The 26,908-nt window shown below is 43.0% G+C and overlaps 1 protein-coding gene across 4 annotated transcripts in view; it reads right to left on the reverse strand.

Annotated features, from left to right (window-relative positions):
* KIF13A (kinesin family member 13A) overlaps window positions 1–26,908 on the reverse strand; it is a 207,861-nt gene that overhangs the window by 53,387 nt on the left and 127,566 nt on the right. For all 4 annotated transcript variants that reach the window (XM_037518911.2, XM_037518910.2, XM_037518908.2 and 1 more), the window contains exons 8-16: window positions 26,680–26,814; window positions 25,408–25,520; window positions 16,368–16,479; window positions 15,739–15,951; window positions 13,402–13,512; window positions 11,787–11,921; window positions 8,327–8,457; window positions 5,970–6,056; window positions 5,697–5,863 (exon numbers count right to left, since the gene is read on the reverse strand). In XM_037518911.2, coding sequence (XP_037374808.2) covers window positions 5,697–5,863; window positions 5,970–6,056; window positions 8,327–8,457; window positions 11,787–11,921; window positions 13,402–13,512; window positions 15,739–15,951; window positions 16,368–16,479; window positions 25,408–25,520; window positions 26,680–26,814 — 1,204 coding nt within the window. The remainder of the gene's footprint in view (window positions 1–5,696; window positions 5,864–5,969; window positions 6,057–8,326; window positions 8,458–11,786; window positions 11,922–13,401; window positions 13,513–15,738; window positions 15,952–16,367; window positions 16,480–25,407; window positions 25,521–26,679; window positions 26,815–26,908) is intronic.

Raw genomic sequence — 26,908 nt, forward strand, 5'->3', positions numbered from 1 at the left:
TACAAGCACTGGGTACAGTCAGAAGTGCGGGAGGGTGAGAGGATTCACCAGAGCCAGAGCGGGGAGCAGAACAGTCAGACTGACGAAATACACTGCTGAGGGGAGCAGTGGGCGTGGCAGGAGAGGTCTGCGCGCCATGTGGGACCCTCACCCGGCGGCCCGGGATCGAACTCCTGCTGCGGAGGCTGCGGGCATCTTCACAACACAGCGCTCAACCGCTGTGCCACCAGGGAGGCCCATGAAGGAATTTTAAATGTAAGGGTCAGATAAGAAAAGTTCTCGAAGATTTTGAATACATTTATTTCTCAAACAAAAAATCTATTTATTCTTAGGCTCTGGGTTTAAAAAAGAAAGGACAGGCTCCGTACTATTCATTTATACTTACAAAGTGCCTTATCTTCAAGGGCTCTAGCTTAGTGTTTACCTTTTTCCAGAGGGAAAAAACTGGAAAACACACCATTTTATAAAATTAGATTCTAATTTTTTTTTTGCAAAAAGGCACTGACGATATTTAAGCCTTATTTCTACCAGCCATTCAGTGTTATATAGAGACACACACATTACAAATGGTTGAGGTACAGGAATTCACCCAGGTTTCATGTCAGTGCAGAAATGAGATAGAGGTACTGGCAGCGACCAGGATGCAGCACCTTCTCTACTCTCCAGGCTTCTCAGGGGCCACAGACCACTGTGCAAGCAGGGGAGAGAAAGCCACACAAAGCATCCCTCCCTTGACCTGCTAGGTACAGGATGGACTCGGAGACCCCAGGACCAGCCTCGGCACACACAGTACTGGCAGAAGTGTTGCAGGCTGGAGATTTTTTTTTTTACCTCTGATCCCAATACGAGTCTGGAAACACTATTCTCCTAGACATATTTGATAACATTTCCTTTCAAATTAATTAACATCTTCAAGTCTTTAGCACTACACAGCATGTATTTCAACAGATCATCCTAATTAGCCAGTTACTCTGACTCTATGAAAAGGCCTAGGACAGAAGCCAAAGATTATTTGGCTTAGTCTCCAACAAGCAACTATTGAGAGACTGCTCACAGTTTTATTCCCCCCTCTATCATTTTCTTCTTTTTCAAAATTCAGTAAGCTTGGCACTTAGGACCAAGATCCCAAAGAGGTAGGTATTTCCAGGAGACAGAAAGGACCACAATGACTTTGGCCATACCACCTTCTTCCCCTCTTTGTTAGTTTATTCTTAACCTGGTATGAAACTATGAAACAGGTTCAATGTTACTTATCTGCCCAAGAATGGGAGAGGAAAGTGTGATGGTGGTGGTGGCTGGAAGCAGTTTTGTGATAAAGTGAATTATAATTAATTCACACCAAGATACACTTGAAGCACTAAACCAAAGGCAGGCAAATCCACAGGGGAGAAAGGAACTTTTAACCCCAGACGGAACCAGCTGGCTCTACCACCCTCCACCAGTCCCGTAATGGTTCCATTTTAGAGTATCCTGGAGCTCGTGGAAGCTGATTCCTAGTTGGAACCCTTGGGAAGAAGGTGTTTCTATTGTTCAGAGAGACTAGGTTTGTTTTTACTCTTAATTCAAATGACTTGGCTTTTAGATCATTATTTACCCTAGAGACTTGAAAATACATTATTCTAGTGTATTACTGGGATAAGGCAGTGAATATAATCTACATCCTGACTGCTGTGCTGCCAAAGGTGATGAAGCAACAGTAGCCACAATATCAATAACGAGCTATTGGAGCACAGGGAGAAGAATAGTTATCAGACTTTTGCTACTGGGAAGGTAAAGGAGTCGGGACAAGGGGAGGGCAGGGTCAGAACTGAGAAGGACACATTCCTTGATCAAGAATACAGCATGTGGGACTCCCTGGTGGTGCAGTGGTTGAGTGCTGGGCTGCGAAGCTGCAGCGCCGGTTCAATTCCCGGCCACCAGCGAGGGTCCCACATGGTGCGCAGACCTCTCTTGTCATGCCCGCTGCTCCCCTCAGCAGTGTACTTCGTCAGTCTGCCTGTTCTGCTCCCCACTCTGGCTCTGGTGGATTCTCTCACCCTCCCATGTTTCTGACTGTGCCCAGTGCTTGTATAAATAAATAAAGAAATCGTTAAAAAAAAAAAAAATGAATACAGCATGCCTCTGCCAGGCAGAAACTTGAGCTTCTTCCCAATCAAGCTGGATTTTGCCAAAGCAGGTAGCACAATCAGCAGCACTGCTAAAACTAGCCAAGCTCCCTCATGCTAACGCCAATCAGTTAAACCTTTATCCCAGTGTTTGTGAAGGAGCTTCGTCTGAAACCACAGGAGAGGGAAGAGAATCTTCAAATAGGACCACCAAGGGGACGACCACCAGGCAGACAGGCTTATTATCGGGAAGCCACCTAGCAGCAGAGGGGAGTCACGTGAACACTCTGCAGCCACCGGCATCTCAGCACCTATATCTGGGAACACCGGTGCCCCCCACAGGGATGCGCCATTCACCCGTGGGCTTTTGTAAGGAGTGGGGAAGGGAAGCACTAGTCTTAAGTATATAAAATCAGCACTGGAGGGCAAGACCTGATCTGGAACACAAACAGATGAGTCATGCTAGCATGACAAGCCAGGTCACGAATGACTAATTGGTAAAGCTACAAGGACTGTGGGACTTAACAAGTGTCTACTCAACGCACATTGATTATTCTAGGGTTTTTATATTATATATTATATTTTACACACACACACACATATATAGCAATTGGATAAGATCAGAAACCTGTGATGTGGGATGACATGTGTTTAAATTGATACCACCGGGATATCCTGCAGCATTAGAGAACAGAACCATCTAGAATCTATAACCTCATCTAAAGAAAGAAATTCTCTTCCAATGGGGAAAGGTGAAGAAATATACGGAAACTTGCTGTAATTTCTAGTCAATTTTTCTATAAACCCATAGCTGACGCAAATAAAATCTATTAATAAAGATTTAAAAAAATGGGCCTTCCTCCAGTTGGACTTTGGAGGCCGCACCCTCCTGGCACACCCTGTATTCATTGGGCTTCCAAGAAATCATGGTTGTTGCTCAGGTAAGTTGTTAAATGACCCATTAATGGTGATTTGGATGTGTGACCATCACTTTGGAATGTCTTTTGGGATTCCTCCCAATTTGATGAGGAAGTAGCAGTGTGAACTAATTTCTAGCTGTACTCCACCCCAAGTTTCAGTGTCAAAGGTGCTACCTTAACAGCTAATCTTTCTTTCTAACCTTAAGGATGTTTAAAGAGAGAAATTACCAAGCTCCTGTCATTAAATTATTTTTTTCTCCTTCACTAAGTCACTTGTTTTCAACCTGGCCATTTCTTCAGACCTCATTTTTATTTAAAAAAATAGAGGTACTGAGGTTAAAAATCCATAAATAGAGATAAATAATAAGGTCAACATCTTTATTTCTGCAGCATCCTCAATTTGGTATGCCTAAGATCTGTTTGATGATTCTCTACCCTACTCAAATTCTTCCCATATGGGGCCTCCCCGGTGGTGCAGCGGTTGAGCGCTGGGTTGCGAAGCTGCCCGCAGCCTCTGCAGTGCCGGTTCGATCCCCGGCTGCTCCCCGGCCACCGGAGGAGGGTCTCGCATGGCGCGCAGACCTCTCCTGCCGCCCGCTGCTCCCCTCAGCAGTGTACTTTGGTCCTTCTGCCTGCTCTGCTCCCCGCTCTGGCTCTGGTGAATTCTCTCACCCTCCCGCGCTTCTGACTGTACCCAGTGCTTGTAAAAACGAAACAAACAAACAAATAAATAAATAAAACATGCCTCTATTAAAAAAAAAAAAAATTCTTCCCATATGGACTTATTCATAGAGTGAGAAAATAGATGTTTTTAAGGGAAGAGCTCAACTGTGATAAATAAAATGCTCTCCAAGCACCCGGTCATGTAAAAGGCTGTCTCGGGGTCCTTGGAGGTCCCCCCTCCTTCAAGTTAGCAAAGTGCAGGCGTCCACAGGACAGATGAAGGGACAGTGAGAGTAGACAAAGTCCAGAGACTAACTTTCCTGGGTGCTTTTGCATATAGCCTGAACTTCATCCTTATGAATGCTATTATGTGCCTGGTAACATGACAGCTTTCCTATGCTGCTTCTAGTTCCTAGGTACCAAGCCTGGGGGTGACTGGAGAGACTGGGAACTAGAGAAAAGAAGAAGCTGAATTATAAAACAGCAAGAGAGCAAAGAATTTGGTTTTTATTTTGTTGAATGAATGGAAATGTGTAGGGACAGAGAATAGGGAGAGGACTTCCTTGTAGACACAGAGAGCAAAGACTTCAATATGAACATTGAGAACCTTCTGGAAGGAGGGATCTAGAAATGCTTTCAGGAGAATCTCATCCACAGTGATCTGAGACAGGTGGGAGCAGAGGCCAAGAAAGAGCCTATAAAGTATTTATTTAGGTATCACTTTTGTAATATGTGACCTGGGCATATTTTTTTTTTTTTTATTTTTTTTTTTTTTTTAATTTTCTAGAGGCATGTCTTATTTATTTATTTATTATTTGTTTGTTTGTTTGGTTTATACATGCACTGGGTACAGTCAGAAGCGCGGGAGGGTGAGAGAATTCACCAGAGCCAGAGTGGGGAGCAGAGCAGGCAGAAGGACCGAAGGACACTGCTGAGGGGAGCAGCGGGCGGCAGGAGAGGTCTGCGCGCCATGTGGGACCCTCCTCCGGTGGCCGGGGAGCAGCCGGGGATTGAACCGGCTGCAGAGGTTGCAGGCAGCTTCGCAACCCAGCGCTCAACCGCTGCGCCACCGGGGAGGCCCGACCTGGGCATATTTTATAAATCTTTTGGGGACTATATTTCCCACTGAATTTATAGTACTATGTTGTGACTTTCACCTCTTCATTTGATTCTATTTGAAATCTTGCGTTTATATTCTCCTAGGGATTTTCTCAGTCTATAGGATTCAGAAGTGATAGGCCCAATGATGGGTATTTGATAAGGAATTCCACTGTAGTTATTCAGTACTATGAGTGTTACCACAACTGGCTTGGGACAGAGGGTCTTAGAAAGGTCTACCTTCTGGTTACACCAGAGGAAGCTGACCAGGCCTTAGAATATTGTCATTAATCTCTCACTGGTGGCACTTTTTATGTGTAAATTTCAGAATGACACTTGAACTTTATACACTCCGACTCCCTTGCTGAATGAAAAGAGGAACAGACTGCCCAAGACAAAAGAACCCAGTTAGGTCAAGAAGATGTGGTATATATACACAATGGAATATTATTCAGCAATCAAAAAGGATAAACTCATGCCATTCGCAGCAATGTGGATGGAGCTAGAAGGAATTAAGCTCAGTGAAGTAAGCCAGGAGGAAAAAGAAAAATATTGGATGGTTTCACTTATAGCAGGAATATAGGGGAACCAAATAAGACATCAGTGTAAAAAAATAATAATAGTATAAAACACAACAAAGCAAAAACAGACAATTATAAACCAGAGACATCCTGCAGGGGAGGAGGCGGGAGAGGGATCAGAGGGAGGGAAGGAGGTGCACAGGGGACTGAGGTGATGGTGCACGGGTGCCTTGGGGAAGGAAACTCTATGGGGACTCCACCTGAGGGGGTGGGGGGAAGCAAATATTGTTAAAAAAAAAAAAAAGAAAATGATAAATGCTAAAATTAAAAAAAAAAATTGACACCCCCCCCCCCCAAAGAAAAAAAAAGGAACCCAGTTAGGGCCTTACCGTTACTGTTGAGTGTCTTCATGATAACTTCCATCTGGGCAAACTCATAGTTGTAGTCTGGTTCCGAGGAGGCTTCACTGGCTGCATCTAAGTCATGCTCGGGAGGGCCTGCTTCTTTTTCAAAATCTTTCAACCAGTCTCGCCGTTTTCTCTTAGGTAAATTAATTCTGAGGGGATGTTTTACCATTAGAGAAAATCAACTTGCTTTTCACTCAGATAACAAAAAAATGTTCAGGAAAGTATCAGTGAGATATTGATGAACAAAGATATTACCTAAAAAAGTGGTTATTTCCCCACAGGATTCTGTCACCGTGCCACAGCTGGGTGGGGTTACACACGAGGGTGCCGTTCACACAGGACCTGAGGGACAGGGGAGACATCAGCTGGATGGTCAAGAGCAGAGGAGGTCAAGAACTGGATGGTCAAGAGCAGCCTGTGGCCACAGAGATAACTACAGGGATTTTTCTGGACAGGCAGATTCTATGAAAAACTCCAGAAGGAATCATGGAATTATAACTACTATCAAAGCACATGATCTAAGCAATGATGGTCAAGGGCTGCCAGTATTCCTCAGAGTGACAACCTGCTGTGATGGGTTCATGGGAGATGCCACCGAGGAAGATTCTGGTCAAAATCTGAGCTGAACCTGATCAAGCTTCCAGGAAACACAGTGGACGATGGAAGATGCTAAATGATGCCAAGAGATGCCAGGACCCTAATGCTAGAAACTCTGATAACTACTTGCCTTTAACAAATAAAACACAAGGAAAAAGGGGTGAGGAGTAGAGAGAGGGAAAGGCCGTGGAAGGGGAATCCTAAGTGAGACTTAAGGGGCAGAACAATTAATGGCAAAGTTTGACTTTTATTTATTTATTTTTTTTATTTTTTTTTTAAAGATTTATTTATTTATTTATTTATTTATTCATACAAGCACTGGGTACAGTCAGAAGCGCGGGAGGGTGAGAGAATTCACCAGAGCCAGAGCGGGGAGCAGAACAGGCAGACGGACCGAAGTGCACTGCTGAGGGGAGCAGCGGGCGGCAGGAGAGGTCTGCGCGCCATGTGGGACCCTCCTCTGGTGGCCGGGGAGCAGCCGGGGATCGAACCGGCGCTGCAGAGGCTGCGGGCAGCTTCGCAACCCCGCGCTCAACCGCTGTGCCACCGGGGAAGCCCAAAGTTTGACTTTTATTTAGATTGTTTATACTTCAATAAAACTGGGGGGAAAGTGTGAAAATCAAGGGCTTCTAAAATAGGGAACAATAGTGTATAGCTAAAGACTAATTGGGTTTAGAATAAGTAAAAACTGAGGAGTAAAATCATTTTACTATTAACTATCCTAACAATTATTATCACTATTAGCACAAGGGCTATATATTTTCCCGATTCATATATGCTGATTGTTAGTCTCAGTTTTTTATCACTTGAAATTTATATGACCAATATTAACAGAACAATTTGAAGTGAGTGTAATGTTCTCATAAAAATAAATGCTCTGAATGGCAATTTTTTTGTGTTAATGAATATTGCTACGGGACTTCATTGAAACTGGATTATAAATCTGATTATAGGGCCTCCCCGGTGGCGCGGCGGTTGAGCGCTGGGTTGCGAAGCTGCCCGCAGCCTCTGCAGTGCCGGTTCGATCCCCGGCTGCTCCCCGGCCACCGGAGGAGGGTCCCGCATGGCGCGCAGACCTCTCCTGCTGCCCACTGCTCCCCTCAGCAGTGTACTTCGGTCCTGCTGCCTGCGCTGCTCCCCGCTCTGGCTCTGGTGAATTCTCTCACCCTCCCGCGTTTCTGACTGTACCCAGTGCTTGTATAAATAAATGAATAAATATTTAAAAAAAAAAATCTGATTATAAAATGATTCAAGACATCATTTAATAGAAAGTAGATGTTATATTAAAATATATTTTGTAACATATATTAAATACAATCCTCAAAATTTTAGAGCTTGGATTAGGAGTTTTTCACAAAATAGAATTATCTGATTCACAACTTTTGAGCGCTGTACAGTGAATGACACCTAACTTTATTCAGCATTTAAATGTGTCAGGCACTGAGGCAAATGATTTATATATTTTTCCTACTATTAACAACATCTACCACATGAGGAAGCTGAAGTTGAGATAAGAGATGGGACTTGGGCCTCCCCTGGTGGTGCAGGCAGTTGAGTGCCGTGCTGTGAAGCTGTTTGCAGCCTCTGCAGTGCAGGTTCGATCCCGGTGGGCCGGCAAGGGTCCCACATGGTGAGCAGACCTCTCCTGTCACACCTGCTGCTCCCCTCAGCAGTGTATTTCATCAATCTGCCTGTTCTGTTCCCTGCTCTTTCTCTGGTGAATCCTCTCACCCTCCCACACTTCTGACTGTACCCCAGTTCTTGTATAAAATAAATAAATAAAATCTTTTAAAAAAAAAAAGAGATGGGACTTATCCAGGGTCACCCAGGCAGTGAAGACAGAACCAGCCTACCCTAAAGTGGATGCTTCTGTTACTCTTTATAGTCAGAAAGTAAGCCCCAAGAACCCAGGGTAGCCTCGACTTTGACACAACTGAACAAACAGAAAGGAGCAGGCTACTCGGCAAACGAGGTGCACAGTAAGTAGATGCTGAGTGGCCATTCAGTGTCCTTACCTCGCATTTTCTTTCGGAGTGAGAGTGATGTCTCCATCCGGCGCAATGTCGATCTCACAGTGCTCGGGCTGAATTCCTATCCCAAAGAGCTGGATGTCCTGAGAGGTATCTGCACCCACCCTGGTGTGGTCCTAGTAAGAACAATAAAAGACCCACGCTCAAAAACAAAACAAAAAAAAGACCTATGCTGTCAAAGACCTCAACAAAAAGTTACCTCAACCCACTCAAAGAGCCCAAAGCACATACGTGTCAATATTAAATGACTCAGACAGGGACTGGGTGAGACTGGGAGCACTGTAAAGAAAAGCTTTCCTTAACACACTAAATTTTGCAAAGTTGCTTAAACATTGTAGGAAAATACCACATCAATAGTGATTAAATATTATTCTAAAATATAAAGAAATTATACATGACAAAAGAATATCCTGAGTTCCGATTTTAACTTGATAACTTACTATTTTTTTTTTAAAGATTTTATTTATGCATACAAGAGCTGGGGTGCAGGCAAGAGGTGCAGGAGGTGAGAGGATTCACCAGAGACAGAGTGGGGAGCAGAACAGGCAGATCTACTGAAATACACTGCTGAGGGGAGCAGTGGGTGAGACAGGAGAGGTCTGCTGTGCCATGTGGGTAGCTCCCTGGCCGGCTGAGGATCGAACTTGTGCTGCAGAGGCTGCAGTTTGCTTCACAGTGTGGTGCTTAACCCCTTGCGCCACCAGGGAGGCCCTCGATAACTTACTATTTATGTGACTATAAGCCAACCTCAGTGTCTTTTTCTTTTTTTGGCAACCACAACATTATCAATTTGGTTTACTTCACAGGATTTTTTAAGGTTCATGTGACTTAACAGTGAATGTACTTTGAAAATAGCTAAACTTGGGGCCTCCCTGGTGGTGCAGGGGTTAAAGACAGTGCTATCAAGCTATTGCCAGCCACTGTTCTGCTCCCCACTCTGTCTCTGGTGAATCCTCTCACCCCCACACTTGTGGGCTACACCCCAGTTCTTGTATGCATAAATAAATAAATCTTTAAAAAAAAAGAAAAGAGTTAAACTTTAGGACCACTTAAAGTAGTTTCACTGGGGAGTCATGCTTTCAAATACATAAATTTTTTAAATGTTAAAAATAGTTGAATTTCTAATATAACTAATATTATAGAGTGCTGAAACCTGTGGGGACACAGTGTAGAGATTGGTGTGATTTTAAGGATGCCAAGCCTCTGACATAGGTGACTTGTGGAACTTCTGTAAGCTGCTCAACCCCTTTGTTTTTCCTATTATTCCAAAATTCATTTAATCAGAGTAAGTATAAGGCTTGGTCTTTTGAAATTAAGGTTTCAGAAACCATTCCATAGCCCTTAGCCATTTCCTAAGTGATCAAATTTTTTTCTTTTTGGTTTATAACACTTATTAAATTTTTTTTAGTTTACTAATAGATTTTTATTTATATAAAAATATCCAAATATGTCCAAAATATTATCAATATGCAATGATTATTTAAAAAACATTAGTATGATATTTTACATTCTCCCTCTTTTTTTTAAATTGAGGTAATGTTGGCTTAGGTTGTTTGTATTTTGGGAGTAGAGGGTCCCCCACATCATGTGTTATTACTACAGTGCACCCTCTAACAAAGCACAAGTACCCCATCACTATAGTCCTTATTGTGCCTCCTCCCCATTTTGTACTCTCCCCTACTGCTCCCCACCCCTGTATTCTCTAGCTCTATTAATCAGTTTTCAAGGGTTAGTTTTTAAGTTTGTTTTTATCTGACCTTTTGGGTTTTTTTTTCTATATTCCACTTACGACATCATCCATTAATTGTCTGTCTCCTTTTTACTTAGCATAGTCCCTTCCAGTTCCACGCTGTGAATGGTGTTACTCTTTTTTTGATTGCTGAGTGGTATTCCATTGCGTATATTATATAGCACATCTTGATCTACTCCACTGTTCTGGGGCACTTAGGTTGTTCCATATCTTGGCTAGTTTAAATAGTGCTGCTATGAAAATGCGAGTGCTGGTTTTCCTTCAAATTAGTGTTTTTGTGTTGTTTGGGTAGATATCTAGGAGTGGAATCAGTGGGTCACATGGCAGACCCACTTTAATTGTTTTTGAGGAAACTTCATTCGGAATGAACATATCTTACTAAGTCAGGGGCTATCTGTGATATATTGATGCCTTTGGGAAAAAAGTAGAAAGGATGACAAAAGACTGGAGTTCCTTGCTTCAATTCTAGCTGTTCTCCATTGCATTTTGTCTATACACTAAGCATATCAAAATCTCTATGTTCCACCTTCACAAGCGGGTAATGCCCTTGTGGGTAGAGAGTTAAGTGTATGGATAGTGTTCTATAAGCTGCCTTCCTTAACAATTACTGAAATGCCATGACATATATTTATATATTACCATAACTCAAAAAATTGTGTATGCATGATTTATGTGTATGATTTAAAAAGCCCTATGGTCAGTTGAGTGCCCTCTGTCCTTTGGGGTTCCCCACATCTATGACAATCAGGTGCTCTATTTTAAGCAGATGTCTTATCTCTCTCTTAACAAAATAACCCAGCATTTTTCTCAGCGTGTTCTGAGAATGGCTGGGTTTCTGAGAACATTTCAAGAAGCTCACTATGATAAAACACTAAGATTTTACTTGCTTTTGCTTTAATCACAAGTGTACAGTGGAGTTTTAAAGAGGCTACATGAAATGTGATGATTTCATAGCTCTAAAGATTAATGAACTATATGCTTGCACATGTATGTATTTTTAAATGTTCTCAATTTTAGTCTCTAACACAGTAAAGATAGAGATAACCAGGCAAACAAAAATTCTTTGTAGTCCTTGATAGTTTTTAAAGAATACAAATAGTTCCCAAAGCTAGAAAGTTTAAAAACTACTGCAATTAACTGCACAGTGTGGTCAGCAGCCTACCCTGAGGCCAAAGTGCCAAATCCAAAGACCATATACCATCTACACATGAAGGGTGATTATAGGGTCAAAAGTTATTTCTTGAGTATGAAGGTTTAGAAGGGATACAGCTGACTGGGAAGAACTCTCAATACCTATCTATCACAAGGGTCTGCTTTGGGCTGTGATCTTGAGCCCTTCTTAGAATTACTCAGAAGCATAAGGGTGACTCTCCAGAGGTTCTGAGGACCTTTGTGCTGAATCCACAGATTCTTAGAATCCTTGTGGCCAAATTCAGGGTCACCTTGATAACCTCAGGTGCCCTCTGTATCCCTCCAAATCCTATCCTTATAGGATGTCACAGCCCATGAATAACACAAAAGAGCTGGTCTTCATTCTCAATGGTGATCCTACTATATTATCAATCCTGTGATTTTTAATGAGGGATAGGCTGGGTTCAAAAAGCAAAATCATGGAGCCAGGCATGCAGATTCAATGGGGAAGTGTACATGAATGAACCAGGATTGCATCTGTCAATGCATATACTGCTCTCTTACCTTTAGATAATAAACCAGAAGTTCATTGAGGGCAGGGTCTGCGTTCAAGTTGACTAAGTAGCATTTGTCATCTCCCACCTTGATACCAGATGTCTCCAGGGAGATCCCCATACTTTCGAGCTGTCGTTGTCGCTCCTGCGCATGAGAACAGACAAAAGCAGGGAGCTCTATTTGTTGCTCCATTTACAAGATGTATCCACGGAAAGTGTAAGTCACTGTTTCCGGGGACAATGCCAATGAAATTAGTCATTCTACTCAGCTCTACCAAGTTTACTGAGAGTAGAAAATGCTGTGCTTTTTGTGTCATGTTACAGAGGCACCCAGAGTGAATCAGACACCATCATGTTCTTTTTAAGGGGCTTACATTCTAGGAGAGGAGAGAAAGCCAGATGACCAGGGTCAAAAGAAGACAGCCCTGCACCATCAAGGAGAAAGGAAGCACCGCCCCCTTCAAAGACGGGGGAATTACGATGAGTTCAAGAACCAGGAAAGTCTTCAGGGAGAGAATATATCCGAGACAGTTCTTTAAGAAGAAGAAGAATTTCAATAGGACAAAATGGAGTCTCAAGTGAAAGGCAAAATGTTCTAGGGGAGGGACAATGAAGACATTGGGCATACTGGATGGTTCTAGGTGCCAGGAAGCCCTGACAAATGTGGGAAAGTAATGGAAGATGGGACTGGAAGAGTAGATTGGGTCCCAGTTGTAGAGAGGCTTGAATCAGTCAATTAGTTTGTTAATTCAAAAAATATTTATGTGCTAGGTACTGGTCTAGGGCTGAGGATACAAGAGCAAATAAAACCAAGTTCCTTCTTTTATATTTAAAAGAAGTTCCTTCTTTTTAAACTAAGTTCCTTTTAAAACTAAGTTCCTTCTTTTATATTTTATATTTATATTTTAAAACATATTCTAGGGGGAAAAAGATGAATAAATTTATAGAGTTTCCAGTGGTGGTAAGTGCTATGGGGAAACATAAAGCAATGTAAGAGGGACAGGAAACCAGAGGTGGGTGTGGGTGAATGGTATCTATAGGCAAATTATAAGCAGAAGGGTCAGCCAGGTTCCAGTTACTGCTTTCAAGCTACTTGATTGGTACAGCCCAACATTACCAAGTGGTTGTGAGATCAAAATGTCTTTGAAAAGCATAGTGTATATTCCTAAAATATACATATACTAACAGTCTCATCCATCACATAATTGGTCCTTGCTTTATCTCTAGTAGAGCTCATATAGCATATTTGAACAAGGCCAAAAAATCAAATACATTGCAAAAAGTATGATGTGCTTTATGTTAAAAATTCTTCATCAGTCAGGTAATTGCATGCTTTGCCACCTGCTCTAAAATCACAACACTGATTTTTGGTTAAATGTGGAAAGCAAGAAATGTTAGTGATATTTCCTGTACCATGCCTGTTCAAATTTAGTGTTATTCAATGCTTCCAGCAAATATATGCAGTCGATATAACCATGAAGTGAGTGTCTAAAACTGATCTCTGCAGTTTCTAAGTTCAGTAGAAAGGGGTCCTTCAAGACTTTTTGAGGGTGAGAGGTGGTTTTACAAAGAAGACAGCTAATGAAAAAGAATCACAAGTTCTTAGGCCTAAATTATCAAGTTACCTGTGCAATTTCTTCTGTTTTCCTCAGCTTCTCTTCCCAAGTCACTGTTAGTTCTTTTATCAGCTTTTCAGACTCTTCAAGCTTCTCTTTCAATTCAGGGGCCTTCATAGCCTTTAAAATGAAACCAGAGATATCTGATTTTTCTAATTTTTTCCTCCATTATATAAAAGACAAGTATTTATTGTCCTTCTAGAGTAGTTATCTACAGTCTGTTGGAAGCAACTAAGTCACACATTGTTAGGATATGTTTTAGACTCTCATTAATCAAATGAAATGTAAGAGCCAATGGCTGATACTCTATAAAGGAGAAAAAGAATTATCAGTGTGCAGAATTAAATGGACACAAATCATTACAGAGTAATTTTATCCATCATACTTAAATTTCACTTTTTTAAAATACATTTTATTTAAATTTCACTTTTAAAGACCTAAAAGATGCTAAAGGTCATCTTTGATTTAGGAAAGCAGGGGAAAAAGGTACTTATGCAGATTTCTTTTTCAACAGAGATCAACACACAACCTCAGTAAGCACATTCCCACTGTAGTGACCGAGACTGTACAGTCAGAGTGGAGACGTGGGTACTGGGAGTCATCCAGTTACAAGCAAACCCTAGAGCCACGACACTTTCTTCTCAGGATCACAACTTTCTTCAAAGCTTATTAGCATTTTGATTTTTTAGGTGTTTTACTACACTTCTCAACATCAAAAAAATTTGCTTGATGCACCGAATGATTATAATAATTGTAATAAGAAACTGCAACATTTATTGAGTACTTTGGATAGCAAACATTGTGCTAAGAGCTTTCCAGAATCAATGCTATTCCAGGGGTTAAGGATGAAAAATATTAAGACGTGGTTTCCTACACTCGAGGCGCCCATAGTTTGCAAGAAGAGGATCGTGTACACAGATGAACACAACCCCAACATCACCAATGGATGGAGTAGCCAGATCCTTGGCTTTGATTCCCTTTTGTTTGTTGGAATCACTGTTGATTCCTTTCTCGATTAGAGAAACTGATAGAATGAAAGTACATAAAACATTTCTGGTACACAAGTTGTCAAATAACGAATTACCATCCCTCCCCAAAAGGATTTATTTATTTTTTTATTTTCAAAGCTTTATTTATTTATTTATACAAGCACAGGGTACAGTCAGAAGCACGGGAGGGTGAGAGAATTCACCAGAGCGGGGAACAGAACAGGCAGACTGATGAAATACATTGCTAAGGGGAGCAGCGGGCGGCAGGAGAGGTCTGCGCGCCATGTGGGACCCTCACCGGGGGCCGGGGATCGAACCGGCGCTGCAGAGGCTGCAGGCAGCTTCGCAGCCCAGCGCACAACCGCTGCGCCACCAGGGGAGGCCCCCCAAAAGGATTTAAAGCTGTCCTAACTGAAGTGTAGAAGGAGAGACGGGAGGAAGGTAGGAAGGAGACTCTCCACACCGGCACGTGGAAGCACATGGACTGACATCAGGCTCTCGGCCTCCAACTCCGCCCTGTGACCTATTTCAAAGGAGACAACGGCTCACCCCGAGCCTCACCCAGTCATGTGCATAAAGCAACAGTTATCTGAAGAGGGTGTGCTTACGTAAGTCTGGGTAAAGTCAGGGTGGGGGGTAACAATGCAAGATTCCTGATTGTGTTTTCTGCCAGGCACTGACACAAATGAAAAAAGTAAAAGGGATATTTGAATCATTCCTAGTACTTGGTTCTCCGTGACCACAGTCTTCCATGACTTAATGAAGAGATGTTATATAACTAATTTCCCTCAGAAACTATAAGGCCCTCTGGGAATATTCTATAATGTTAATAAAAACAATGCATTTGGTTTTAGGATTTCACACTGAATGATATCAGTGCTCAAAATCATGCATTAAGCTGGGGCAGCAGCTCTCTCTTGACAGCCTGCTTTCTGACTGTGAGTGCCTGGGACAAAAATCTTTTTTTTTATTTTTTGCATAACAGAACTGGGGTGTAGGCCAGAGGTGCTGGGGTGACAAAGTGGGGAGCAGAAAAGGCAGATCCACTGAAATACACTGCTGAGGGGAGCAGCAGGCGAGACCAGAGAGGTCTGCTGCACACTATGTGGGTTAGCTCCTGGCTGGGAATGGAACTCAGGCTGCAGCAGTGATAGTGCTGAGACTTAATGCCTGGGCCACTTGGGAGGTAGCTTTACCCCTGCAGTCTTTCCGATGCTGAACATGCAGGAGGCGCCAAGCAACAAAGAAACACTGAGCCACACCAAGATGACCTAGAACTGTACGCAAGCACGTGCTCACCACCAAGATTCCACAAGCCAGAGGACTTCAAACACAGGGAATACCCGACTGGTTTTACCTCAGCCTGTGACAGCTGCTCTTTCAGTTTCTCTACTTCCTCCCGCAGTTCCCGGATGACTTTTGCATTGGGATCCTCATTCACCACGGCATGATTAACAATCCTTTTGGCTCGGTCTGCATATCGTAACGTGGAGAGGGTCTCTTCATAATTGTCTGCGGCTGGGCTGATGGTAGCGATCATTGAGGTCTGGCTGTTGCCCCCCAAATTGTCCTGCAAGAAATGTCCAACAACATCTTATGCAATGAGGGCCACTGCATACACAACATGTATGATGAAAACAGTCAGCACAAATGTGTGACATTGTTATTTTCGAGTGTATGACCTCTTATTGTGTGACATTATTCTAATAAGAAAGTGGGGTGGAAACAGATTTGTGTTTCACACATCGTTTTATGACAAGTGAAGTGTGGCCTTGTTGGAGTCACAACAATCAATAATGTTTATCAAACAGCATTATAATGGAAAAAAGGCAACAGAGACAATTTTGGCTCCGCATTCCTAGGAATATGACACCAGCACTGTAAGGAGTTCATTGTGTATTTGGTTAGTTCTGCACACACCTTTCAGCTATCATCACTGGAAAAGCCAATTTTTAGCTGGAAATGAACCCTGGCAGAATAATTTACCTTAAGAAGCCAAGTGAGGACTGAATCTCGATAAGGCACAAATTTGTTTTTACCCTTGCCAGCTGCCTGGTCAGCCAGTGATGATATAACCAATCCCAGGGTTGTAAGTGACCTGCCAAGAGAAAAATAAAATAAATGAGTTTAATGGAATGCTTATTTTGTTTCCCCCAAATAATAATCCTTCCATGTAAAAGGTATAAAATATGCAGAATCATGAAATCCCAAAGTTGATACAATCAAGTCTACACTAATTTTTCAAGAAGCTGAGAAAAACAAAAAGCTACTCCATTAATTGCTATAAGAACCTAGTCTGTTCAATCACAGACTAGATTGTGAAACATACATTTTGGAATCTGGAAACAAACACTAAAAAAGATCACACTGGCAAGTTTTAATTTATTTCCAATAATATATTGCAAATCTGAACCCTTTATTCTTTGGGTCTCATTTGGACTCCACTACACCTCACAAGAGTTGTCTTGTTCATCTGCTGAAAGCCGACATGTTTTTTCAATGTAGAGCCATTAGTTTGCAAAAAGCACCACCACCCAAGCAGAGGGCAGCATATAGCTACTCTTTCAATATCTGGTGCTCAAAGAAGCAGTCCTATCACCTGAAAGCTGGTAAGACATGCAGGCATGCAGAAGTCAGGCCTCCATGGTGGCACAAAGGGTTAAGTCACAGCACAATGAAACTATCTAAAGCCTCTGCAGCACAAGTTCAATCCCCAGCCAGCCAGGGAGCTACCCACATGGCACAGCAGACCTCTCCTGTCTTGCCCGCTGCTCCCCTCAGCATGTATTTCAGTGAATCCACCTGTTCTGCTCCCAACTGTCTCTGCTCCCAACCCCCGCTCTGCACCTCTGTCCTATACCTAGCTCTTGTATGCATAAATAAATCTTAAAAAAAAAAAAATGCAGAAGTTGTCCCAGGCTTACTGAGTCAGAACAGTATCTCCAGGTTTAACAACCCCTGGTTAAACAATACACAAAATTACACAGATACACACATTTAGTTGTTTATTCTGTGGTTTCCTGCTGGGACCAGAAGCATCAGCATAACTAGGGAGCCCATCAGACATACACCTCTTTGTGGTCACCTCACATCTACCAAACCAGATGCAGCTAGTGCGACCCAGTAACCTGTACTTGCAAGGGTCCTCCAGGTGATTCAAAAATGAAGCTAGAGTTTGAGGACCATTGGTCCATGCTAATGAGATTTCCCTGGCAGTTATACATGTTCCCCACACTCAGAGACAAGAGCACCATGAAAATAACAGATTGGTGGTTTTGAGGGATGAAGAGCATCCTCATGTATCATAGTTAAGTATCAACTGCTCTTTTAAAAGGAATTCAATTGGGGTCTCCCTGGTGGCGCAAAGGGTTAAGCATCACACTATGAAGCAATCCACAGCCTCTGCAGCATGAGTTTGATGCCTGGCCGGCCAGGGAGAAAAACACATGACGCAGCAGACCTCTCCTGACTTGCCCGCTGCTCCCCTCAGCAGTGTACTTCAGACAGTCTGCCTGTTCTGTTCCCCACTCTGTCTTTGGTGAATCATTTCACCCCCACACCTTTGGCCTGTACCCCAGTTCTTATATGCATAAATAAATCTTTAAAAAATAATAAAAGGAAGTCAATTAGATCCACAGTCTAGCAGTCAGAAAACAGCAACTTCAGTATGTCTTACAGGATTTGCAAGGAAGGTTACATGGTAGCCCAAAATGAAGATGTTTTCTAAATGGCTTAAGAAATTAAATGTTACTATTTATTTATAAAAACAAGAAAGGGTAAAGATCAGCAAGTGACCAGAGGTTAGAAAGTGAAGATTAGACAGTTTTCTAATGTTAACAAGTGATTTCCAATTAAATACACTGAAAGGGAAATAAAAGCATATTCCCCACAAAACTGAACTCCCCAAAGGCAAGTCCCTGAAAAGTCATTGAAATACAAAGCAAATTCAAGAGGTGCAAGGAAAATGAACCGGAATTTTAATAACTACCAGCTATGTCTGCAAAGTGACATAAATATGTACCTCACGACATTTAAAAATCAAACAAGTCCAACCCAAGAGAAAGAAAAACATGTCCATACAAAATGCTGTCCATGAATTTTTCATGGACATGATTAACACAACATGGAATCATTTTCCCACCCAGCCTTCTCCTTTCTTCAAGGGCTGAAGTGCCACTTTGTCAAAGTAGTCTCTGCTTGTTCATCCGGGAATCAACAAAATAAACTCTGGCTTCTTGGGGGTTGGGGGGGGAGGTAACAAAATGTTCTTAAAACAATAATCTCTTTCATATCTTTGGTAATACCTCTATTATTGCTGGGTAATTTTTTTAAATTTAATTTCACCCACAACACTTTTATCTAAATATTATCTTTAAAAAATAGGGATTCCTGAAAAACCACCGTAATGATCACATCACTCAAAATTAAAAGTAATTCCTGGGCCTCCCTGGTGGTGCAGGCGGTTGAGCACTGCACTGTGAAGCTGTCCACAGCCTCTGCAGTACAGGTTCGATCTGGCAGGCCGGCAAGAATCCCACATTGTGAGGCAGACCTCTCCTGTCTCGCCCGCTGCTCCCCGCAGCAGTGTATTTCGTCAGTCTGCCTGTTCTGTTCCCCACTCTATCTCTGGTGAATCCTCTCACCCTCCCACGCATCTGGCCTGTACCCCGATTCTTGTATCAATAAATAAATCTTAAAAAAAAAAATACTTAAGTGAAAGAAGCCAAACACAAAAGTAACTCTCCTGGACTGAAAGTATCCCTGCCAAATTACATCCACTAGAAACCTCAGGATATGCTTTTCTTTGGAAATAAGGACCTTGCAGCTGTAATTAATTAAGGTGAGGTCATTATCGACTAGGAAGGGCGCTAATCCCAGGCTGGTGTTTTATGAGAAGGCCATGAGAAGACACACAGACACAAAGGGGAGAAGCCAGGGCCAAGTGGAGGCAGAGAATGCAGTGGTGCATCTGCAAGCAGAGAATGGCAGAAACCACCAGGAGCTGGGAAAGAGGCATAGAACAGGTTTCCCCTCCAAGCCCCCAGGAAGGAAAAACCCTGATCTCTTGATTTTTGGACTCCTGGCAGCCAAAACTGTAAGAAAATAAATTTCTCTTTGTTTAAGCCATCTAGTCTGTGACCTCTATTATAACACCAGGACACTAACACTGGCACATAGTGTATGATTCCATTTATATGAACTATCTGGAATAGACAGACCCATAAGGATGGGGCGGGGGCTGGCTGGCTAGGGCAGGGGGTCGGGGACAAGGGGAGGGACTTGCACACAAGCTTCTTTCTGGTCATGAAAATGTTTTAATATTACATTGTGGTGATGGCTGCACAGCTTCATATGTTATAAAACTACTGAATCATATATTTTAAAATAAGCTATATACTGTGTGAATTATTTTTTTTAAAGGTTTATTTATTTGTTTATTTATACAAGCACTGGGTACAGTCAGAAGCATGGGAGGGTGAGCGGATTCACCAGAGCCAGAGTGGGGAGCAGAGCAGGCAGACTGACGAAGTACACTGCTGAGGGGAGCAGCGGGCATGGCAGGAGAGGTCTACGTGCCATGTGGGACCCTCGCCGGCAGCCGGGGATTGAACCGGCACTGCAGAGGCTGCGGGCAGCTTAGCAACCCAACGCTCAACCACTGAGCCACCAGGGGAGGCCCTGTGTGAATTATTTTGATACAGCTGTTATAAAAAATGCAAGCAATTTTAATCACTTCTCCCAAAGGTAATAATTTTGAGAAAGAAAAGAGCATGTGACATATCTGTGTCATATGTATGACATACATATAGAAATAGAAATATATAGAAATATAATAAAGGTAATATATTATTATTATTGTTAATATCAGTAATAGGTAATATTAATATAGTAAAACAAATAGAAATAGAGGAGAGCAAGGAGTTCAATAACAGGGGAAAAACCCCACATTTCTGCTTTAATATAGAATATAGGGCACTTTTCACACTAATGAATTATTTGCATTTCACACCAATTATTTATATCAAATGATTGGCCATTACCAAGAATAAAATGGAACCATTTTCAATGACATTCCCAGGTGCATTAGAGAGTTCCAGGATGTAAATTCAGATCTCAGAGAAGGTGAGTCAAGGAGAATCTGGGAGCAGGAAGGCTCCCTGCTCCTTCCACTTCCACAGGCAGGTGGAGCAGCAGGCTGTTTTTCAGGTGTGGTTCCCTGAGGAGATGGTCTACAGCAACCTGTACGTCCCAAGCCCTGAACAGGCCACCGTGGTACAGCAACAGAGTGTCTTAGCCCTCCAAATGATGGGATAATTTGCGCTTTAAAGCTCTTAAGAGCTTATGGAGAAATGAAGCTCCTAAATCTACACCCCATTAAGCAGACACTAATGTCTGTGTGAAGTCCCTGACAGGTCTGCTTAAGAGGATTATTAACATACCAGCAAAAGAAGCCCAAGTAGTAGCCTGAGAGAAACATGTAGCTTAGGAAACATGTCAGTGATTTCTTCAGTTTTAGCACTCAACTGAGAACTGAGTTTAAGGCTTAAGAAGCCATTTGTGGACCTATCAGGCAGCGGTGTCAATGATTTTACTTACTTTTTAGTATCCACTTAGAATGTGCTAGGTATTGTTCTAAGGACTTGACAAGTCTTAACTTATTTAATCCTCATAATAGCTTTCCCTGGAGGGCTGTTTCTTCAATCACATTTTCCAGCTTAGGAAACTGAGGCACTGAAAGGTCAAGGAGCAGTTTATAACTAAGGAACTGTGGTGCCTCCTCCGTGAAGCCCTCCCTGAACCATCCAGCTGTGCATGCACCCCCTTACTGTGTCCTCAATGCAACCTGGGTGTAAGTATGGCATTTAAGGTAGTAAGGTTCCCTCCAAAGGTCTGCCTTCTCCACTGACCTTGAACTTCTGGAGGCCAGGGTCCCATCTGACTCATCTCTGTGTTCTTTTGCCTAGTGTTTAACACATGTTTGTTCAATGGATTGAACAGTGCAGGTCCTTATCTCTTACCTGAAATCTCTGAGGCCACATACAGCTTGAATTTCAGAATATCCTGGATTTGGGGAAGTTCAGTTAACTGCACTATGCATGCTGTCCAGCGAGATCTGGGAAGCACCTCAGAGTAAAATACTTCTATAGTAACTTGTACAGTTACTGTAGATGAGCATATACTCATCTATAGTAAATATTCATCTACAGTAAATAACTCATCTACAATTGGAAAGTGTCAATGAGTTACTATAAATGGTAAATAATAGAAAAAACTAGCAATTGGGTCTTCCTGGTGGCACAGGGGTTAAGGTCTCAGCATTATCAAGCTCTCACATGAGTTCTATCCCAGGGAGCTACCCACATAGTACAGCAGACCTCTCCTGTCTTGCCTGCTGCTCCCCTGAGCAGTATATTTCAGTAGATCTACCTGTTCTGCTCCTCATTCTGTCTCTGATGAATCCCCTCACCCCCTGTACCTCTGGCCTACACCCCAGTTTTATATGCATAAATAAATCTTAAAAAAAAAAAAAGACTAGCAATAGCCTCAAGAGAGTTCAGGGAGGCTTTACCAAGTAGGGAGCTAAGAAGAAAAAAGTATTTGGTTTTAGAGCTCTTTGGATTTTGGAATCACAGGAAAGGGACTGAGGGCTCCTATTTCCTTGATGGCCTCTAAGGCAGCCATGCAGATCTCATGGCACTATCTTCCTGTAGGAGATTCCTTCAGTTACTGCATACCGATACTACAATGAGAACCTGTGGGGTACCTGGGGGGGCACCTGGATCCTCAGTGGGGTCCTAGTGCACAGGCGCCAACTTGTGGCATCACAGATGTGAGGGGTACAGAAAATAGCACTGGACTGAGGGTCAGGGGAAAGCGGTCAGAGGCAGCTCCACCCCTTCAGAGCTGGTTATTTTGGGAAAAGCACAAGACCAATTTGGCCAGCATCCACAGGCTGGCAAAATGTGTCATACAAGTCCCTGCTTAAAAGCTGGGTTATGAAAATTTTTCAGCATTATCTGGTTAAGAAATTTTCCCTTTGCTTTTTCAAATGAAGTGACTTACGTTGCCTTGAGCTGTGTGTCCTCGAGGCAATCAGGTAACACATTACTGCAAATGCCCAGATGCCAAACGAGATTTATTATGTTACGCTTCTGGGGGTCAGAAGTCCAGAGTGTGTCTCACTAGAGCTGTCCAATGGGCTGTCTTCCCTCCGGAGGCTGCAGGGAAAACTCTATTTCCTTGCCCTTTCCAGCTTCTAGAGGCTGCTTGCATTTCTTGCCTTGTGGTCCCTTCTGCCATCCTCAGGCAAGCAACGGCCAGTCAAGTCTTTCTAAGCCCACATCACCATGACTTTGAAGTTCCGAGCTCCCCTATCCATATGTGACCCTTATCCTTGTGATAACATCAGTCCACCCAAACAATCTCCACATCTCAAAATCCTTTATTTAATCATGTCTGCAAACTCCCTTTGTCTTAGAAGGTTTGTCTTGCTCAAGATTTGGGACTTAGTACCTGGACATATATGAGGGGCCAGAAGGCAGTATTCTGCCTATAACAATATCCAAATATCTTCTGCATCCCCAACATCTAATGCAGTCCCAGACACATAGGAAAGATTTAATATGATGCTTGGCTTTATTCATGTTACTGAAGTGTCTTCAACCATCAGTTTCCTTATCTTGAAACAGACTGAAAAACAGATATTATGAGCCTCACATAAAATAATGCAAGTGAAAATGCTCTAAAATCTGTAAAGACTCCTCAAAATGAAGATCATATTTCACAGACTAGCAGTAGGGAATACACATGTCAGTTTGTGAAAAGGCTCGTGTATAACAACACAGAGAAAGTAGGTTGCTAAGAGAAGTCCATTCAATCCAACAAGCCATTGTGGAAAGAGCCAGTTAGAGACACATTTTAGTGTTTGCATTTAAGGGGCATTTAAATGAATATTTACACTGGGACAAAAAAACCAATCAGGGCTCTTAGGCAAGTGAAAAGCCAGGTCACCCGAAGCAGAGCACCCCAGAGCCAGAGTGCCTGCAACCAAATCCAAGAGCTTTGTGACCTTGGGCACATTATCTAACTGCTGTCTGCCTTGGTTTCCTCACCTGTAAAATAAGAATAAGAGACCCAGGACCTCCCTGGTGGCTCAAGGGGTTAAGATGCAACCTTCGAAGCTATCTGCAGCCACTGCAGCATGAGTTCGATCCCTGGCCAGGGAGCTACCCACATGGCACAGCAGACCTCTCCTGTCTCCCTGCTGCTCCCCTCAGCAGTGTACTTTGGTCAGTCTGCCTGTTCTGCTCCCCACTGTGTCTCTGGTGAGTCTTCTCACCCCCCCATACCTCTGGCCTGTGCCCCAGTTCTTATATGCATAAATAAATAAATCTTTACAAAAAAAAAAAAGAATAAGAGACCCATCACTAATACTGACACGAGAAGCATCCAGAATAGCTCTTGTACACAATAAGAGGCCAATAAAAGTCAATGAGCATTATCTCAAAGCCAAACTCTAAATTCCCACAAGTTCACAGTAGAGAATTTCCAGGTCTTCATACGAGGTGAAGGGCTGGCTTGGCTCAGCACCAGTAGAAAACCTTGGACAGGTGACAATGTGTCACACTCCCCTTCCTGCCTTCCTTTCCATTCTGGTCCTTATGTTCATTTTGGAGTGAGCGCTGAAGCGCTGGCCTGGGCTCCTACAATGCTCTGTCATGAGAGAGCTCAAAATCCTTTGTTATTAGAGCAGGAGATGGGATGACTGGAAGATTAAGTCCCGAAAGCAGTCTTTGCAATGAGAGCAGCTGCGTCTGTCTGATAGAAGGGGCGATAGTTTACTTCTAATTTTAAACTGTTGTATGCTGAAATTATCATGTGTTGAAAGCATGTTAAAAAGCAAGCATGTTCCCGATTATATTACTTCCTTCACCTTCTGTCCTAAACAAAACCCTAAGTTATTATGTCTCAGAAGAAAAAGATTACAAGAGGAAACTAAACAACTTTCTGCTGAATAATGATCATGGTTCTGCTGTTATGCAGATTATAAAAATAGTACGACTATGAATATTGACTTTGCATGCTGTGTGCCAGGCACTGTTCTAAGCACATGATGGACACTTAGTCTCCAACAATTCTAGTGAGTAGGTACTATTATCATCTCCCTTTTACAGATGAGAAGGAGAAGCACATAGAGGCAAAATCACTGGCCATGATGCACATGCATCGAACAGGTGACAGAGGCAGCATTAAACCCCGCATTCAGCTATGGGTGCACACTCTGAAGTACAAACTCTGTTTCCTCTTCTGCTGGGAAGCAAAGTGACTTCCTCTTACATGCTGGGCCATCCTGGGACACTGCATTGCTAGGAGAACAAGTCCTTCACCTGTCTGCCCCTGCCGCCCCTTCCATGAGGATGCCTACCTGGTGTTCTCCCTGCTACCCCCACACTCCCTGCCCTGTTTGCTCAGCCTTTGCTGAGTGCACTGCTGGCACGCAAGACAAAACGTGAGATTTCAGTCTGGCAGTTATTCCATGTGCTGCACTCAAGGTATTGATATTTATTTATTTATTTAATATATTTTTTACATCCTTTTTCATTTTTGCACAATGTATGCATTTTCATCTTGGTTATATTCCCCATACAGTTCCCATCCCCCTTATTTTGACCCTAATCCTTCCTCAGTACTAGCCTTACAAAGGGATTCAAAGCACTTTTTTTTTTTTCAGGATAAGCTTCCTGAATTCATCTGATATATGATTCACAAAATTGTGATTTGCATTTACATAAGACTTGACATGCAGTGGGATGCTGAGTGCCCATTTGAGCAGGGCTGGACCATGGAGCTCTCCATAAATAAACCTCTTAGCACAGGCAGGCGCTTCTCAACAACGCAGGGCATGGAAGCTCCAGAGACCCTGAACCACCTGCGACGAGAAGCATCTGCTCCTGATCACACAAGAGATGCCCCCGACCCGGGTGAACTCCAAAGTCCCCTCGGCTGTGTGAGAACCATGGCTTACTTGTTAATGTTGCTGCCTTCCTTCAGTCGCTCTCCTGCGGCTCCTGTTTTAGAAACTCTTTCGCTGCCCGCCAGGTCCACCAAGCTGACCTTGCTGACTTTTTCTCCCGAGTTCTAGTCGTAGGAAACAAGAAATAACATACATGAATGAATGTCAGAGTCATGCAGGGACCTCCAGTGATGCCCACACCACAACTGGGGGCACCCTTTGCAGTCCCACTAGAATGAGGCAAAATGAAGTGAACTGGTCAGGCTTTTTGTGCCACTGGGTTCTCTGGCTCTCACTTGTGGCCTTGATCATGTTGGTGCACCCGAGAGTGTGGGTGTGGGGTGCCTGATGGTGGACACCTGGAACATGGGTGTGGGCATGCGTAAGTGTGCACACCTGCACCTAGAGGCCAGGGATATTAGGGCGGGTCACTCTGAGACACCCATGGGAGGATGAGTGATTACAGAAGAAGGGAGACCATGAGAGAATCCAGATAGAGCCTAGAGAAAGAGTACAGATTCTGGGGGTAGGAGGCTTGCCAGCCTCCCGGGCCTCCTTTGGCTTGCATGCCAGCTTCCCTGCCTGGTGTGCCTGTGCACCTGGCTCCCTGAGAGAGCATCAAAGCCTGTAAAATCCACAGAAGGCTCCAGGACTCTCCTTTATCTGCCCAAATCGACAGTGAACCTGCCTGCAGGCTTGCCACAACAAGTCTCAAGAAGATTTGAAATGGTCAGACGCATTATTTGGACAAGGATTTCACAGCAGAAGGTTAAAACTGGTGTGGTAACTAGCATTTCGTTTTGCTGCTAGGTAGTGAGTACACTTGGATTTCTAAAATAGAGTTAGAAAGTTGGAGATTTTATATGCTCCCGAGGAGACACTAAGATGTGAGGATGTCCATGCATTGGAATCAAATCCCTCTTCTTCTGACAGTGTTTTTTCCAGCTACATGTTATGGTTTTCTCTTTCCTCTCGCTTACTGGCTGTGACACGGACCCAGATGCTTTTAGTGAAATTTCAATAAGAAACAATCCACAGTAAAAGTTATAATGGTGACATCATGCACCATTAGGAGTTAAAACAAGAAATTCAATTAAAATATTTCAATAAAAAAAATCATTTAAAAATTCAATTGGAAAAAAAAAGCAAATTAAATGATTTCAGCGAAGTAGCTCATCTAGTGAGCAGAAGAGCTGGAAGGAACCAAATCCAGCCAGGAAGACTTTGCCCATGCAGGCACTATGAGGTGTTTTACTGCCACCAAAGGTGCTGCCCAACTCTCACCCCAGACTGCAGGTCATAAAGAGTCTGCGTGATTATGATGCTGAACACAGCATGGGAGCGGCTGCTTTCTTCATTCATGTTGGTTGCAGCTACTGTCCGGGACTTATTCCCCTCAGACATCAAAGACTCAATATCCTAGAGGCAAAGCATAAGGAAAACATTATAAGCAAAACACAAGAGTACCCTCCTGCCTCTCCTTCTCTATAGCTTCTTTGCCTCCCTCCTCGAG

The sequence above is a fragment of the Talpa occidentalis genome, unplaced genomic scaffold (assembly GCF_014898055.3).
Source record: "Talpa occidentalis isolate TD23 unplaced genomic scaffold, MPIMG_talOcc4v2.1 talOcc4.2, whole genome shotgun sequence".
NCBI classification, from domain to species: domain Eukaryota; kingdom Metazoa; phylum Chordata; class Mammalia; order Eulipotyphla; family Talpidae; genus Talpa; species Talpa occidentalis.